Here is an 18,358-nt window from a genome sequence, read left to right as displayed (position 1 = left end):
GAAGGCTGTGAGGTGCCTTAGGAAGAAAATATGTGTGCTGGATAAGCTTCATTTGGGCAGGAATAGTAGTGCTATTGGTTGTGAGTTCAATATTAATGAATCAACATATATGAAATGAGGTGTCTTTAAAAAGACACACACACAAAACAAGATTATGTACTGATCAGGTGAGGAAAATGTTGTGACTAGAGGTTTATGGGAACCTAACCCTATATATCCCCTAGGAGCAATGGTTCAGTATTTGCTCAAATTCAGTGTTCATGGGGACTTTACAGAATATAACTACTGTGAATAATGAGAATCACTGCTGTATCTTTTACATCCCCAGCAACATGAAGTATCTGGCATGCTGCAGTGTTGTCAGTACTGAGTACAGTGCATCCTGAACACTGGAGAATTCAACATTTTAAGTTTTAACTTTTCAAAACCAGATCTATGGGTTTGACACGTTGAAATGTGCAATCTAACTATGACACAAATATGAACCAAGAAAAATGCAACTGGTAAACCTAGTGTAAAATGAATGGTCGTAACTTGCTATTTGGGAGATACACAAAGGTATCCGGACAAATAATTTGAAATTATGAAGTCTACACATTTTTAAAAGCATGGTTACTGGATATACAAAAATGGTACCTTTGTATTAATTTTCATTTCTTGGGTTACTCAACATCTAAAGGTACTAATCCTCAGAGGTACTGCATACACTACACTACTTTATACCTGCTGCTGCGGCTGCTGTTGCGGCTGCTGCTGTGGCTGCTGTGGTGGCTGTTGCTGCTGCTGCTGCTGCTGCTGCTGCTGCTGCTGCCGCTGCTGGTTGGCTTTCTGTTTGGCACGGCGCTCAAGGAACTGCTTGGCAAACTCCTTGGCCTCAGAAGTATCTCCCAAATAGGCCCTGATATAATCATGAACCTCATAAGGAGATTCTACTTCTTTCAGGAAAGAAACAAATGTGGGAACTGCAAAATGGGAGGGGAGAAGACAAGGGTAACAATGAAATAATGAAAGAGAACATATAAAAATCAGTTTCCATTTTTAATATATCTTTATACCTAATCAAACATTAACTACAGAAACTTGATAAGTATGCAGCAATTGTGTTTAAATATTCTTTAATCTACCCTACAGAAATGGAAAAAACACTATAATCACAACACCCATATCACATGTTTAATTTCACTGAATGTTACACTGACTGAAAGTTACTTGACTAAGGCTGAAGTAATTTGGGGATTCATTCTTTCCTTAAAAATCCCCAAATTCAATAAGTATTTATTAACTCCTATGATGTGTGCCAGGCACTACAACATATACTAAAGAAAACAGCTATATCCTCCTGGAACTTTCAATCCACTGAGATTTTTTTTAGAGAGAAATCAAATGGAAAATGTAAGCAGTGTGTGTTATAGGAGAAAAGCATGAGTATCAGAGTTAGACAAACATGGGTTTAAAACCTGACTCCGAAATTTGCTGGCTGTGTGACCTTGATGAGTTATTTAACCATTCTGAGCCTCTGTTTCCTAATTTATAAAATGGGGATAATATCACCTATCTTGTAAAGGTATCTTCAAAAATCACTGCTAATCAAATAACTGGGATACTACATATTAACTTCAAGAGCGTGCCTAGCACATGGTAGGTGCTTAATGCATGGCAGCCATTACTGTTATTTAAAATTGTTTTCTCTGTAGACTTTTAAATCATTAGATATTGTTACACTGCTGCAAAGGAACCCTTTAAATCCTTTACTGCTGTTTTTCACAGTTTCTTGGTTTTAGACAGGGTATCAGAGGTGGACTAATCAACTCAGCCTGTTAGTTATGGGAATCCTGACATGACCAGTCTCTCTTCAAACATTCAGGGATGGGAGACAGTTCTGTTTGTAAACAGCTACCCATCAGCAAGTTTTTCTCTAAACTGTGCCAAAGCCTTTTCACTTCTGCACATTGGTCCTAGTTTTACCTCACACAAAATAAGTGTACTTGCTTTATCACAATTCCCACTCCCTCCCCCAAAGGTAGAAAGGGAATGATGTCACATCACCTCAGCCATCACTTGTCCAGGTTGACCTTTGTCTCCAGCATGACAGTTACTTTTTTTTTAACCTGACATAGCTGGCAATGTTCCCCATAAAATGAACAGTATGGAACTAAGACCTCCTCTGTCCTGTGTATCATTAAGGCAGTCTAAGATGGCATTTAATTTTTGACAACCACCAATAACCTATTTGAGTTTAGTATTACTAGACTTTTCTCACAAGTAATACTATTAAAGAGTCAAGTTCCCACGGCAGGTGCAGGAGTTGACCTCCTTAGATTTCATCTTTTGACTTCTGGACCACTGTTCAAATTTGCCAGCCTCTCTGTGGGTCCTGCTCTGTCATTCCACATGCCGGGTTTCCCTCCCCAATTCTTACCATCCAAGTTATTTGCCGTATTAAGGGCATGAAGCATCTGTTCACACCACTGGGTAAATCCATCTTGGGCTTTATTTACTCCCTGAAAGAGCTTCAGCAACTTTTCTTCTTCTTCTACTTTCTTATTCTGCCGGTTAGACACACCTACAGATTTACTAAAGCAAAACAATAGGGCGATATTATATTCCCAGAAACTGTTACTATATGATTATAGCACAACACCATAAATAATGTCTTGGCAACACTGGATGGATGTCCAGTAATCCAATGCTTGGCTCCAAAAAAGAAAAAAATTCAAATATTTGGATTGGATATACCCTTAACATCTAGTCTCAGTTAATATATCTTAATTTCTGGATAAAGGGCATCTATTTAGAAAAAAGGATGAAATTCTTCCTATGTGTCCTTAGGTAAGTTGTTTAATTTTACTAAGCCTCAGTCTCCTCGTCTGTAAAATGGTACTAACACTTTTTTGGGTTATCATAAGTAATAGATATTGTATGAAAAGGCCTATAGCACAGTGCCTGGCAAAGATGCTCAATAAACTAACAAAAATTTATTGTCCTATATTCATATGTTAGGCCCTAAATCAACAAGAAACAATCTGACAACACTACCATTTATTAAGTAGTTACTATGTGCCAGGCACTTACTACTTATCATGTATTCATTTAATCTTTGCAATTACATGCATAAAGTTGTTATTATTATCTTCATTTTACCGATGAGGGAACTGAGGCCCAAAGAGGTTCCCTCTTGCCCAAGGTCACACAGCTAATAAGTGGTAGTGCTGGGATTTGAGTTCATATATTTAACACTAAAACCCATGCTCGTTCAACAACACTGTATACTGAGGAAAGAAAGATGAAGATGAAAATGTAACTAACTTATAAAAATAAATAGGTTTAAGGTCATTACAGAGGTATTTTATAATACTCATATTAATAGTATGAATCACTTAAAAATACAAATTTAGGAAAAATGCTAAGGTATCTAAAGAATACCTTGGAGAAATGTTCAACAACACAACAAAAACATTATACTATTCCTAATATTTATTAAGTGGTTACCATGCGCTAGGCGATAGAATAAGTGCTCAGCAGAAGGAGCCCCAAGAAATAATACGAATATGTTTCTATGGGGAAGAAAGCAATCACCATAATTATGACTGCATGTGCTTGAACACAGATGAAAACGGTAAGTAAAAACTAAATAACTACCTTTTCCTGCCCACCCAACATCAAACTTCCTCCATCCTCACCTCCCAACCAACCAAGGTGCATAGGTGTGGTCATTTTGAGCCCTACCTGAGACTGGCGTTGTTTTTATTTTTATTTGTTGAATTCCTAGGTCCCACCTCTTTAACTGCATCATCCCAGAATCCCATGTTGGAGTTTTTAGTGTCAGCATTACTCCAAATACTACTGACTAGGTCAGATGCCCACTGGTTAGGAGGACCAGTATTTATAGAGCCCCAAACAGAATTCCCAATGCTGGTGTGCAGGTTGGAATGCTGTTAAAGAAAAAGAGAAAAATGATTATCGTTAATCATGTTAAAAAGATAAAAAGACAGAAAAGATAATACTAGTCCATAAAATGACAGCTTAGGAAAATGCACACACCGTATTGTTACGAGCTCTGTTTGGTTGCTGGTGCTGCTGCTGCTGCTGCTGCTGCTTTTGCATTTGCCTGGCCTCTTCCTGCTGGATCTCCAGAAGAGATTTCGTGGTACCTGAAGGTTTGCTGACATTCCCCCAACCTGACAGTTTCTGCTGTTGCTGCTGCTGCTGCTGCTGGAGAGCTTTCATCAACTCCCTCTGCTGGCGCCTTTGCTGTTGCATGAAAATAGAACCTAGCTGAGGATTCTTGTTTTTAGATATTAGTTATAAATATCCAGTATACTAAATGGAATACAAACACATAGTAGCTACATAAAATTAACTTGATGGGATTAAATTCTGCTGTTGCAAATAAAAATGTAAATCGCTAACAGTATTAAAAAGGAGAATAAAAACATCAAATGCAAAATTACTTCTTTTTTTGTTGTTGAGACGGTGTCTCAGTCTTTTGCCCAGGCTGAAATGCAGTGGCACACTCTCAGCCCACTGCAACTTCTGCCTCCCAGGTTCAAGCTACGATGCCCGGTTAATTTTTTGTATTTTTAGTAGAGATGGGATTTCACCGTATTGGCCAGGCTGGTCTCGAACTCCTGGCCTCAAGCGATCCACCCACCTCGGCTTCCCAAAGTGCTGGGATTACAGGCATGAGCCACCGTGCCTGGCCTCAGAATTACCTTTTTATTTATTTATTTATTTTGGAGAGAGGGCCTCACTCTGTCACCCAGGCTGGAGTGCAATGGCACGATCTCAGCTCACTGTAACCTCCACTTCCCAGGTTCAAGTGATTCTCCTGCCTCGGCCTCCTGAGTAGTTGGGATTATAGGCACCTGCCACCATGCCTGGCTAATTTTTGTATTTTTAGTAGAGACAGGGTTTCACCATGTTGGTCAGGCTGGTCTCGAACTCCTGACCTCATAATCCACCCAACTTGGCCTCCCAAAGTGCTGGGATTACAGGCGTGAGCCACTGCACCCAGCCAGAATTACTTCTTAAAAATTAAGTAGGCCTTTGGTTAAGCATACAAATAAAACACATGTTTACTTCCTAAAACCCCCACCAAAATGACAATTTATACACACACACACACACACACAGCATAAACCCATAAGGACAAAGAAAACAGAATAGATTTTTTAAAATCTGAAAAGCAGATAAATAATGAGAACCAATGTAACAGATCCAATAAATTAAAATCTAAGTAAAGGAGCTCAGAAATAGGCAGATTCATAAAGAAGGCTCAGAAACTGGACGTGCTGAGTCTCTCCAACAGAGGAAGACTGGCTGAAAGGCTGTAAAAAGAAGCAGTAAGACTCCAAATTGCCTCCCGCACTCTACGCAGTTAGGCAATTCACTCTCCCTCAACACAGCAGAAAATTGAACACTCCCTGTCTGAAGAAGCCAAACCAGACTGGCACATTATCCTGTGGGGAAGCCAACCAGCTTGACAAGAAAACACACCTATAGGTAGGTACCAACAAATTGGGGCAGGGGTGGGGGGTGGACGTCCCCAACAGAACAACCCAGCCAGAAACGATTACAGGAAAGTCCATCAAGGTGCTGTACATACCAGAATCTCCAATCAGCTTTTGAGTGCCTTATTTGTAAATAGGAACAAACAGCCCAGAATTACCTAACATTTGACATAAACTTGAACATAAAAGCCAAAGAAAAAAACAAACAAAAATAATTCAGCAGAAATAGAAATAAGAGAACAGGAAAATAGGAGTTGGCTTTTTAAGAAGCTATCAGTAAGTAATATCCTTAGAGAGATAAGATGCTGTATTCAATGAAACAAGAATAAAAGGCTATAAAAAATACTTAAAAGAACAAAATAAGGACTCACAGATGTTTGATATAAGATAGCACATATTAAAAGCTGAACATGGCCAGGTGTGGTAGCTCATGCCTGTAATACTCAACATTTAGGGAAGCCTAGGCAGGAGAATCATTTGAGCTCAGGAGTTCAAGAATACAGTGAGTTACCATCACACCACTGCACTCCAGCCTGGGTGACAGAGCAAGACCCTGTTTCTAAGAGGAGAAGCCCAATAGAAGGACTGGAGGTAAAACTGAGAAAATGCCCCATAGAAAAGATAAAAAGGGCAGGGTGCAGTGGCTCGTGCCTATAATCCCAACACTTTGGGAGGCCAAGGTGGGAAGATCGCTTGAGCTCAGGAGTTTGAGGGCAGCCTGGGTAATGTAGTGACACCTGTCTTAAAAAAAAAAAAATTTTTAAATTAGCCAGGCATGGTGGCACACGCCTGTAGTCCTAGCTACATTCCAGCCCAGGAGACAGAGCGAGACTTTATCAAAAAAGATAAACGCACAGAGATGGAAAATGGGAGAAAAAATATGAGAAAGTAAAAATCAGTCCTGGGAGAAACATGTAAATAACAAGAACCCAAGAAAAATAAAACAGCAGCTATGTAGCAAGCTGAGAGTGTCCAGATTAGAACAGGTTAGAGGCCCCCAGAAAGGATGCCTCCAGGGATGACAATGAAATAAAAGTATCTTAGGTTTTTCTATGTAAGAAATATGTATTAAGAGGCACCCTTATGAAGGGTATGGGAAGACTTAAAAGTTCCAAGAAAATTAAATGAAAATACAAATGAAGGCTGGGCACGGTGGCTCATGCCTGTTATCCCAACACTTTGGGAGGCTGAGGCGGGTGGATCACTTGAGGTCAGGAGTTTGAAATCAGCCTGGCCAACATGGTGAAACCCCATCTCTACTAAAAAAAAATAAAATAAAATAAAATAAAATAAAATAAAATTAGCTGGTGGTGGTGGCAAGTGCCTGTAATCCCAGCTACTTGGGAGGCTGAGGCAGGAGAATCACTTGAACCCAGGAGGTGGAGGTTGCAGTGAGCCGAGATTGCGCCACTGCACTCCTGCCTGGGTGACAGAGCGAGACTCAGTCTCTAAAAGGAAAAAAAGAAAAATAAAATACAAATGAAATAATTATTAACTTCTGGCAGGCGGGAGGAGACCTGGGATTCCTTGTCATCACCACTATTATTATATTTTCATTTGGTGGGGACCAAAATTAGTGGAATAGTTTTTAGCCATGAAGGGAGAGATATACTCTGTTCTGCATCCATTTGTTGATAACCTTTTAGAGAAAGATGATTCCAGAGAAAGTTCAATCCTTTTTTTTTTTTTTTTTTAAATAAAGGTAGGAAATAAGGTCATCTTCAAGCGTGAAGAAACATCTTCTCTTACTGGATGACTTCAAACACACTACATGGTAAACACATATAGATAATTTCCACTTCTCCTTGTGTATCCAAAGCCCTCCTAATTTCAGTAAACCACATGACCCAAATCTAAAAATGACAACTTACATTCTCTAACAAATTGACAGCTCTACCTCAAATCATATCCACATAAATACTCTTCAGGACTCTGCTATATTATGTCACCTTTTCAGAGGCCCTCTCAGACCACACTACCTAAATCTGGACAATCCACCACACCATCACCACCCCTGATTCCCAACACTCTCCCTACCCACCTTCCCTTGTTATCTCTCTGACACTTATCAACCTCTCATACGCTATATTTTCTACTTTTCTCTCCTCAACCAGAGGGTCAGCTTCATGAATGCAGAAAATCTTGCCTGTTTTAGACTCAGCTATATCCCCAGACCTTAAGTAAGTAGGTAGGTATTCAGTAAGCATGTGTTGAATGAATGAATGAATGAATGAATGAATGAGGTACCAAATGGCATACTAAACCAAACTATGAATTATTCACTTTCTCCTCTCTGTCAAAAGCTGTGTTACTCCCCTTCCCTTTTACACTCTTTTGTATCCTTCCTTCCCTAATGATAAACTGCAGGACATACACTTAAAAGCAGAGGTACTTTACTTCTGTCATATTTTTCTAGACTAGTCAGGGAACCCAGTGTCTTTGGAGAAAAATATATTCTACTTTCTAGACATCAGACTTACAAAAGATTATCTGCACACAACTCATCCACAATTTTGAACAACCCATGCACTTTTATTTACGAGGTCTTCTCAAAAACTACAGTAAAATGCTTAAGAAAACTGACAGTTATGTTACTCAATCTCTCAATCTTCATGCTATTCCTATGAGATACTTCACATTTGCTAGGGTAACCAAATTATGAGATGAAGTTTAATAATGAACGTCCAATTCACACACACAACAATTCTGACAGTAATTGTCCTCAGTAACCACTAATCCATAATGCACACTAGATATTCTGGAACATTGCTTGACTAGATCCCTTTTACTTTAAAATTTTACCTCTTCTCGAAGCTGCCGTTCTCGTTCTTCCTCTAGTTTTTGGATTTCAGCCAACGACAGGGTGGCCTGGGACTGACATGCTGTTGTATTGGACTGCTGGCCCCACGTCGAAGAAGAGGGAAGCTAACAAAAAAGGGAAGGCAGGAAAGTTCATGAGGAAATGTGGACAGGAAACAAAGAAGCAATAATGCATTATGTACACCCAGAACAAATGCATTTCTCTCAACTCCATTTACCACATTCAATTCAAATTTCCTTCTTCATTGCTTTTACTTACTATCCTCTCAGCTCCTTTTGCTTAAGTTTTTGTCACTGCTCCAAACCTGTTTATTTTAAAACAACTTATAATACACATATACACTTATATTTGATCTAACACTTGGTGACAACAAATTTGTTACATCTGGTACTGACATAAACAGCAATATGCAACCATAAAGAGGAGTAAACAAAAGAATCACTAAATTGGCTTAAGGATTTTTGAACTGACAAAAGCAACAAAGGACATGATACGCTGCTGTCCAGTGAAAGGGTTAAGGGCATGATTTCTGAGGGTAGCACCGTGAGTTTTCTCATCTCATGAGACATGCCGGCATAGTTCTTGATCAGCCTTTATGAAAGGGAGCCACTGTTAACTAGGCTGTAGCTTCTAGTCATGAGCATTAAGCTGCTTTTAATCAATAATTTTATTTTTCCCATCCCTTAAGATTATTGACTAAAATAGAGTATAAATATCTGGGTCCTGAGTATTTCAATATTCTCAAAGCCTGATTATTCTCAGAGAAACCCTTGCTCTTCCTGGCCAGAAAAAGACACACTTTTAATACTGAGGCATCAAACAAGTAAACACAATAAAAAAGAAACCTAACCAGACTTTAAAAATGTGTTTAATAAAAATAATACACGCATATAGATCAAAACAAAAAAAATCCCAAATAGTCCCCCAAAAGAATGGACCTACAGCAGAAATCTGTAACAGTGGCTACTGATAGGATAAAAGGTATAAACAGTTTAAACCACCACTGATATTGCCAAACAACTCATCAAATGAATGTCTTCAACACTACTGAACATAATCAACCCTTAACATTTTTTGGCCAATAAGATAGACAATAGGGCAATTCTCTCAAAATGCACCTGCCCTGGGGTTGGGGAGGGGTGCAGAGGGAGGTGTTGAGAGGCAAAACTGAGCAAAAATTAACTTTTTCTCCATAGGAAATGACTCATTTGAAGGCACTATCAAGATCAAGTAAGGCAGTAGATCTCAAACTGGCAGCATAACCTGAAGGGACCTATAAAAATGTAGAGGCCCTGGCTCCACCACACCTAATCAATCAGAAGATCAGAAGGGAAGGCAGGAGAATCAGCATATTTTAATCATTCTGATGCAGCCAGTAACCACTGATGCTGTCTAATATCACAGTAGATGTGTCACCCCATGATAACCAGGAAACAATCTTTCAAGCCCGCTTCAGCAGAACTCAGTCAGCACCAGGAATAGAGGCAATGCCTCCAGAAACAGCCATCTATCCTCACGGGCACCTCTGAGAATCTTCCTATTGCTGTGCCAATATATATTTATTCTCTCCTCCTCCCTGGCCCTACTCTCTATTTCTCTCTCTATACACACACACACACACACACACACACACACACACACACACACACACACACGCTCTCTCTCTAGGTATATATACACACAAAGTACATACTCCATATTTCATAGGTCTGCTCTCTAAGGTAACTGCAGATCAAACTTAAATATTCCTTATATAGACTTATGTCTGTTGAGAGCTTTCATTTTCCTTAAATCTTCCTTGTATATTGGAAATAATATCCCAGAACTCTTTCAACATTGCCTCATGACACTTACCAGCCCAACCATCACCCTATAATGCCCACTCAGGAGAACTGCAGTGTGTCAATCATGCTTCTCAGAACAAACTTTTGACAAATCAAAAGAAAACAGGGACCCCTGAATGTCTAATATCCTTCACTGATTTTTGAAACTATATTCTTGTTCTGCCCTGACATTGCTACCTTACATTTCAACACTGGTTTTGCTTTAAGAAATAACTGTTTCACTGTCAGAATGACAGCATGAGGAGCTGCGTGGACCTGCTCCCTGGCAAAACTGGTGAAGATCATTTTTAAAATAATCATTTAAACTCTCTGACTGGCAGCAGAGCCTCACACCTGTAATCCCAGCACATTGGGAGGCCGAGGCAGGCGATCACTTGAGGTCAGAAGTTTGACATCAGCCTGGCCAACATGGCAAAACCCCATCTCTATTAAAAATAAAAAAAACGTAGCTGGGTGTTGTGGCGCACACCTGTAATCCAGCTACTCGGGAGGCTGAGGCAGGAAGATCGCTGAGGCGGAGGTTGCAGAGAGCTGAGATCGTGCCACTGCACTCCAGCCTGGGCAGCAGAGCCAGACCCTGTCTCAAAAAAATAAAGTCTCTGGTAATACTCCTAAGGACATAGAGCAAATGAAAAAAAAAAAAAAAGTTTATTCAAGAGTATTTGCTAAAACTCAGTAAGAACAGCAAGAGTTTGTGATACTTAAACCAAGACCTACTCTCTCCTTCTCTCCTCTCAGCTTAATGAGACAGAAACTCCATTCTAGACTAGTACAGTCAAGACATGGCTCCCTTCTCCTCTCAGTCATCAGTCAGTAGGCTTTCTGCCTGGGAAAAGCACATCAGTGTGTCTCACCCTGATGCCAGTTACCTGTGACAAATGCTAAGTTCCAAACAAGTGCAACTGATGTGGGGGCTCTCTTCTTGTGCACAGCCTCACTCATAGGATGGAAACTCTTGACCACAGCAACACCAACACTAGGGCCGTGATCACCAATAGGGCTGGCTGGGCCAAGCCACCAGGAGAAGCAAGCCAAGGAGACCTGAGGCTACTATTCTGCTCACCCTTCAGCAAATGTTAGAGGAAAGCAGCCCACTGTGCCCACTTCCAGAGCTGACTGAGAGATTTTTGTCTGAGGGTAGGAGTGTAGGAAACAGGTAGAAAACAGAAAGCTCCAGGTTTCTTCCCAAAGGAAGTGACTTTATTTGCAACAGATAGTGGAGGAGTTCAAGCCTAATGGTGTTTTCAGAAACAGTAGAAGTGGGGTAAAAGGCAATTGGAAGGAGACGGGTAGATTCATAGGAGATACAGGCTAAACTGTAGGAGGCTGCTACCTTATCTGAGAAAACTAGTTAAAGAAAACTGGAAGAAATCCTCCTGGAGTCAAAACAAATTTCATATATAGACCTCAGGAGCTATTTTTTCAAAGAAACCTGAATTTAAGTGGATCAGTCTGTCAGTGTATGTCCCAAGGGACTTTTTTTTTTTTTTTGGAGACAGGGTCTTACTCCGTCATCCAGGTTGGAGTGCAGTGGTGTGATTTTGGCTCACTACAACCTCCGTCTTCCATGCTCAAGCAATCTTCCCACCTCAGCCTCCCAGGTAGCTGGGACCACAGGCACACATCACCATGCCTGAGTAAGTTTTTTTTTTTTTTTTTTTGGTAGAGATGGAGTTTCACCATGTTGCTCAGGCTCGTCCTGAATTCCTGAGCTCCAGCAATCCACCAGCCTCGGCCTCCCAAAGTGCTGGGATTATAGGTGTGAGCCACTGCACCCAGCCCAGGACAATTTTAACCCATTTCCCATCTGCCCCGAGAATATTTGCTGGCAGCACGTGCAGCTGCAGCGTTTACCCAGAGCTAACTCGCAGGTTTTTTTTTTTCTAGATCATTTGGCATCTGTTTTCTGTTCCAACAAGCTGTCCTAACTGCATCAGTGCTGTTTGGATGTAATTCTCTGAAAAGCATTTAGGGGTAAGGTTAGGACTGTAATCCAAGAGTTACCTCAGGGTCAGCGCTGCAGCCACATGCACCACCAGGAATATTCTCAGGGCAAACAGGAAACGGGTTAAGAACAACAGAGCAATCAGCTAGCAATAAGTGGAGTGAAATAGCTGAGTGTGGAAAAGACAATCAAAGAGAGCCCTGCCAAACCCAATGTCACCTCGGAGTCACTCTGGGCACACCCAGTGCTGTACTCCCAGCATGGGCAACAGCAAAGTCTTCAACATGGTCGGGGGGAGGAGGGGAGAGTTGGACTCCACTAAAATAATCTATCCAGTCACAAAACAAATAAACAAACAAGAAAATCAAGCTGGGAGGGGTGGATGGAAATACCCAGAGTTGCTAAAAGATATTATCAAAAAGTCCAGCTGCCAATAAAAAATTACGAGACATGCAAGAAACAGGAAAGTACAACCTATACACTGGGGAAAAAAGCAGGCAACAAAAACTGCCTGTGACAATGAACAAGATGTCAGACTTAACAAAGACTTCACATATGTTATAAAAGCTGTTTCAGGGAACCTAAGAAAGCTATGACTAAAGTAGTAAAGGAAGGCATGATGACAGTGTCACACCAAATAAAGAAGACTGATAAAGAGATAGATGACATTTTTTAAAAAACCAAAAGGAAATTCTGGAGTATAATAACTGAAATTAAAAACTCTGCCCATCAATGGAGGATTGGATAAAGAAAATGTGGTGTTTACATAAAGCATGGAATGCTACTCAGCCACAAAAAAGAATGAAATCTTGTCTTTCACAGCAACACAGATGGAACTGGAGACTATTATCCTAAGTAAGGTAACCCAGAAACAGAAAGTCAAATACTACATGTTCTCACGTATAAGTGGGGGCTAAACAGTGGATACAAATAGACATATGAAGTGGAATAATGGACAGTGGAGACCCCAAAAGCTGGGAGAATAGGAGGTAAGTAAGGGGTGAACAATCCAGTATCCTACTGGATACAATGCTCACTATTTAGGAGATAAGTACACAAAAAGCCCGGACTTCACCACTATGCAACATATGCAATTAAGAAACCTACACTTGTATGCCCTAAATATATATAAAAATTTTTTAGTTAAAAAAAAAATCACTAGAGGTACACTACAGTACATCTGAACTGGCAAAATAAAGAAATAAACTTAAAGATAGATCAATACAGATTAGACAAAGAACAGAGAGAAGAACATGAAGAAAACTGAAGAGAGCCTTAGAGAAATGAGACACCACTAAGTGCATGAAGTACATCAACATAAGCATCACTCAAGTGCCTGAAGGAGAGAGAGAAAGGAACAGAACATACAACTGAAGAAATAATGGCTAAAAACTTCTCCACTTTATGGAAAAACACTAATCTACACATTCAGGAAGTGCCATGACTTCTGAGTAGATTAAACACAAGGAGACTCATAAACAGACATATCATAGTAAAAGTGCTGAAAGCCAGACTCAGTTTGGAAGTTACCTTTTTTTCAAGAATCCTTTCCAAACTTCCCAGATGGACAGTGGTTCTCACATTTTGGAGAGCATGGGTTTGTTTAAATACAAGATTTCTCAGTTCTACCCCTAGAGGTTCTGATTCAATAGGTCTGGGGTGTGAATCTGCACATCTCACAAGTTCCCAAGTGACGGAACTCTGAGAATGACTGACTCCATGCCACCTCTCCCACTACATTCACCATACTATATTCTACTTTCTGGTTTATATGTCTAACCTGTGAGTTCCTTGAAGATAGGGGACACTAAGCCTTACTGCTCACTGCAGACCCAGCATGAAGTTAGCAGAACCTGCCATAAATCTGCTCCTCCCTTCCCAATTACTCCAATTCCATCAACAGTTCCACTATCTTCTCAGTCCTGAAACTTATTCTGGCAGGCACCCCAGCTTCTGCCTTCCTCCCTCAGCTCCAGAGAGTAATTAAGTCTTGCTGACTGCTATCAGGCCAGCTCCCTCCTGCTGGCCTCTCCTATTCATTCACACCAGCACCAACATAGCCTCTTTACTGGGCTGTGTTTACCCAGTATTCACTTTCTCCTTATTAAAAAAAAAAAAAAAAAAAAGTTTTGAATCCTCCTTAAAACAACACTTTGTATATATCACCTCTTAATGTAACTTTCAATAAATGCCCATGGCCAACTCTGTTTCAAGCCCTATATTCTAGTTCCCATTTACACATATGAATGTTTACATGCCTATATTTTTAAGTTTGTGAGCTCTCTGGGAGCAACTGCCTTGTGTCATTTATCTTTGTCTCAGCAGTGCTGAACTGGTATAGAATAGGCACTCCGGTGTTTACTGGGCCACATTAAATTTACGAACCAAACAGATTTACATGTTTTGCCTGCAACAAATTGTTGCTCATGTCCTATCCTCTTGTTTACTCCTCTCTCATTTAAATGCCTGATACAAAGTACGTGCATTATATATCTTATTGATAATCAAAAAACCAAAGTAGTAATATTCAATGATAAAGTGCCGGGCACAGTGGTTCGCGCCTGTAATCCCAGCACTTTGGAAGGCTGAGGTGAGCAGACTGCTTGAGTCCAGAAGTTCAAGCCTGGGAAACATAGTGAAACACCATCTCTACTAAAAATATAAAAAACTAGTTAGGTGTGGCGGCGCGCGCCTGTAGTCTCAGCTATTGGGGAAGCTGAGGTGGGAGGATCATATGAGCTGCCCAGGAAGTCAAGGTTACAGTGAACCAAGATCATGCCACTGCACTCTAGCCTGGGTGATGGGAGTGAGTACCAGTCTCAAAAATAAATAAATAATTTCAAATACTTTAATATAAAAAAAAGAAAGAAAGTACACTTTTACTTCTACTGGTACAGCCAGCACCTACCTAACTAAAAAATGTTAGCAAGGAGCTCCTAAGGTTGATGCCTCGGGCTTTACCTTCATCTGCGCCAGTTGTTGCTGCTGCTGCTGCTGCTGCAACCTCCGGAGAGCCTCTTGCTGCTGCTGCCTCTGGCGCATTAACTCCTTCTGCCGCTGGACCTCCAGCTCCTTCCTCTTCCTTTCTTCTTCCTCTTGCCGGAGTCTGGCTGCCTCCTCTTCCATCCGCAGCCGGTTCTCCTCTAATCGACGCTGGGCTTCTTCTTCTTCCCGGGCCCATTTTGCAGCCTCCTCTTCCTTTCCAGAAGGAAAAATTAAAGAGATAAAAATTTTATTAATTGTGGGGGGAAAAAATCTGACTCACTTTTGAAAGCTTCTGTCAAATGGCTATAGAAATGACAGAGAAAGCAGAAACTCTGTTCATGATGACGCAAGGTAGAAGTAACTTTTCTTTTAAAATATATTCATAGTAGCCACAAAGGCCTGGTATGCTTACAGGATGAAATTTTAATTAAAGGACTACCACTTTAAACATGTGCAGTCAAAGCCCTGATCTCAAAGCAGCTCACCATCAACTGCAAGAAAGTCTCCTGGAAACACTGCTTCAACATCTGAGGTGAGCAAGCCTTTCAGGGTGCTGAGCGCTAAGAGCTACCAATACCTTGTAAGGATGCTGAATACCTTGTAAGGAAGCAGCTCCTGCTTCTACCTGTTCAACAACCGCTACCTTTGTCAGGCTTCTTCCTTGTAGACAAAGCCTCCTGCCACATCAGAGGTTTAAAATGTCAGATTTTGCTTTTAAGCTCCCAGTGTAACTAGGGGTAGCCATGTGATCCAATTGGGGTCAAAGAGATGTCTACTGGGAGACCTCTAAGGAAGAAATTTTTCCCAGATAAAAGGAAGAAAGCATGAGAGAAGGACCATTCCCTATATGGATACAGGCTGCAAACAGTGTGATATCCAAAACTCTTAACCATGACATGAAACATCTGAACTCAAAAGTCAACACACCAGGAAATAGCAGAGGAGGAGTACGCAAAGGCTGTCAATCCTTAATAGCATTCACTGAGTCACTGAAGCAAGTGTATAACAGGCTGATGGGCAGACCACCTCAGAGTGTGAGGCAACAATTTCATTTATTTAAGCTACCTTAGATGGGTATTTTTATTTTGGAGCTGAAAGTATCCTAATGATGGCGCTTACTTCTTGTGTATTCATCACACACATAGGCTGTGCTTCTTGAGGACAGAAATAATTTCCCAAAAAGTCTTATACTCCACCAGAAAACAAGCACAATAACTAGCAAGTAGTACATTAACTAAACATGTTGTTAACTGTTAAATGAAGAAACCAAAGAATGAATCAACACACAATCTAACTTGGAAGCTATCTATCTCTAATAGAATTCAGGTTTCTGAAAAAATCTCAATTTAGAACACAGGCAAAAGTAAGCAAAACTCTACATTCTTAAGTGTGGACTGCACAGAGTGACTTCCAAGGAGTCAGTACAGTTCTGACTTACAGTACTACTTACAGTAATAAGGGGGGAAGTAACTTACAGTGGAGAAACCTGACAAACACTACTTCAGCCAAGTGATCAAGGTCTACATCAGCAGTCCCAAACCATGTTGGCAATATGTGTACCCCTTGATTTGATGTGATGAAAATGCCACCTTGCCTCTATGATCTTCCTCCCAAATATCCATAGCTTAGTCTATTCATGAGAAAAACTTCAGATAAATTCCAATCAAGGGGTACCCTATAACATACTAACCAATATTTCTTAAAACTGTCAAGGTCATCAAAAACTAGGAAAGTCTAAGAAACTGCCATAGCCAAGAAGGGCCTAAAGAGACATGACAGCTAAATGCAATATGATATTCTCTTTTTTACAAGTTATTATTTTTTTTTTGTAGAGACAGCTAATATGATATTCTGAATGGAATCCTGGAACAGAAAAAGGACATTAGGGAAAAGCTTTAAAAATCTCAATAAACAATGGATGTTAGTTAATAATAATGCATCAGTACTGGTTTATCAGTTGTAACAAATGTACCATACTCATGTAAGATATTAATAGTAGGGGAAACTGTGTGCAAGGGGAAATATGGAAGCTCTATGTATTATATTCCCAGTTTCTCTGAAAATCTAATACTGTTCTAAAAATAAAGTATATCAATAAAAAAAATCTATCTTCTTAAACATTAAAATAAAATGATTCGGGAGTTCTAGTTTCTTGTAACGACAGAGTACCACGGTTGGACTGTCACACACGTAATTATAAAAGCTGAACTAAATACCAATGAACTAAAAACAGAAAAAAAAGAACAGGTATACTGAGCCAGGCCCAGTGGTTTGCGCCTGTAATCCCAACTACTAAGGAAGCTGAAGCGAGAGGGTCACATGAGGCCAGGAATTTGAGACCAGACTGGGCAATACAGTGAGACCCCTGTCTCCAAAAACATAAAGTAAAAATTAGCCAGGCATGGGGCATGTGCCTGCAGTCCCAGGTACTTGAGAGGCTGAGACAGGAGGATCGCTTGAGCCCAGGAATACAAGGTTGTAGTGAGTTATAATCACACCACTGCACTCCAGCCTGGGTGACAGAGTGGGATACCGTCAATAAAAACAAACACCAGACAGAAATCAAAGAAGAGTATACCCTTCCCCGCCCGCCAACTGTCTATTAATCAAAAAGCATACCGTTGAAAAAATACATGTAAGATTTTTATTTATGTTTTGCCTAAGGGCACTCCCCCATTCACCAGCAAGGGACTCGAAGCATTACTAGCAGTTCTGGTGGTCAAAAGAGAGAGTTCTGGGATAGACAAGCAGACATTAACCTGGGGGAAAATCTGGAAGGGGGACCATCAGAAGGAAAGGAACCAGAAAAGAGATGAGCCCCCAAATCTGCAGAAATCCTTGGCTGGCTCACAAACTACAGGCATGAAGTAGACCTCGGGATCAAGCTAAAAGGTGCAGCTGGAAGCTGGAAAAACTCAGTAACTGAGATTAGAGATTTCTGCTGCTCTACCATGAGTGGGGTACAATGCTGAAGACTCAATTCATCAAGGTAAGTGCCAGCCAGAACTAAACTCTCTCTTTAAAGGGACAAACCAGAATGCATAATCTCTATAATCTACCATTCAGAATGTTCCTTATACAATTTTTTTATTATAAAAATCACTAGATATACACAAAAATGGAATAACGAAAAAATATATACCATGCAAACACCAAAGACAACTAGAATGGCAACCTTAACATCAATTTAATAGACTTTAAGACAAGGAATACAATCAGAGGTAAATAGGAACATTTCGTAACAATAAAAGGT

General features: G+C 40.3%; 1 protein-coding gene across 1 annotated transcript in view; it reads right to left on the bottom strand.

Annotated features, from left to right (window-relative positions):
* The window catches only part of GIGYF2 (GRB10 interacting GYF protein 2), a 164,020-nt gene that overhangs the window by 10,224 nt on the left and 135,438 nt on the right, over positions 1 to 18,358 (bottom strand). Inside the window, exons 24-29 of the mRNA XM_031651612.1 lie at positions 15,082 to 15,318; positions 8,313 to 8,435; positions 4,042 to 4,251; positions 3,727 to 3,932; positions 2,420 to 2,574; positions 724 to 962 (exon numbers count right to left, since the gene is read on the bottom strand). Coding sequence (XP_031507472.1) covers positions 724 to 962; positions 2,420 to 2,574; positions 3,727 to 3,932; positions 4,042 to 4,251; positions 8,313 to 8,435; positions 15,082 to 15,318 — 1,170 coding nt within the window. The remainder of the gene's footprint in view (positions 1 to 723; positions 963 to 2,419; positions 2,575 to 3,726; positions 3,933 to 4,041; positions 4,252 to 8,312; positions 8,436 to 15,081; positions 15,319 to 18,358) is intronic.

This window comes from Papio anubis, chromosome 10 (assembly GCF_008728515.1).
Source record: "Papio anubis isolate 15944 chromosome 10, Panubis1.0, whole genome shotgun sequence".
Classification (NCBI taxonomy): Eukaryota; Metazoa; Chordata; class Mammalia; order Primates; family Cercopithecidae; genus Papio; species Papio anubis.
The sequence above is the reverse complement of the archived record's forward strand: the minus strand, read 5'-3'. Positions and strand labels throughout refer to the sequence as shown.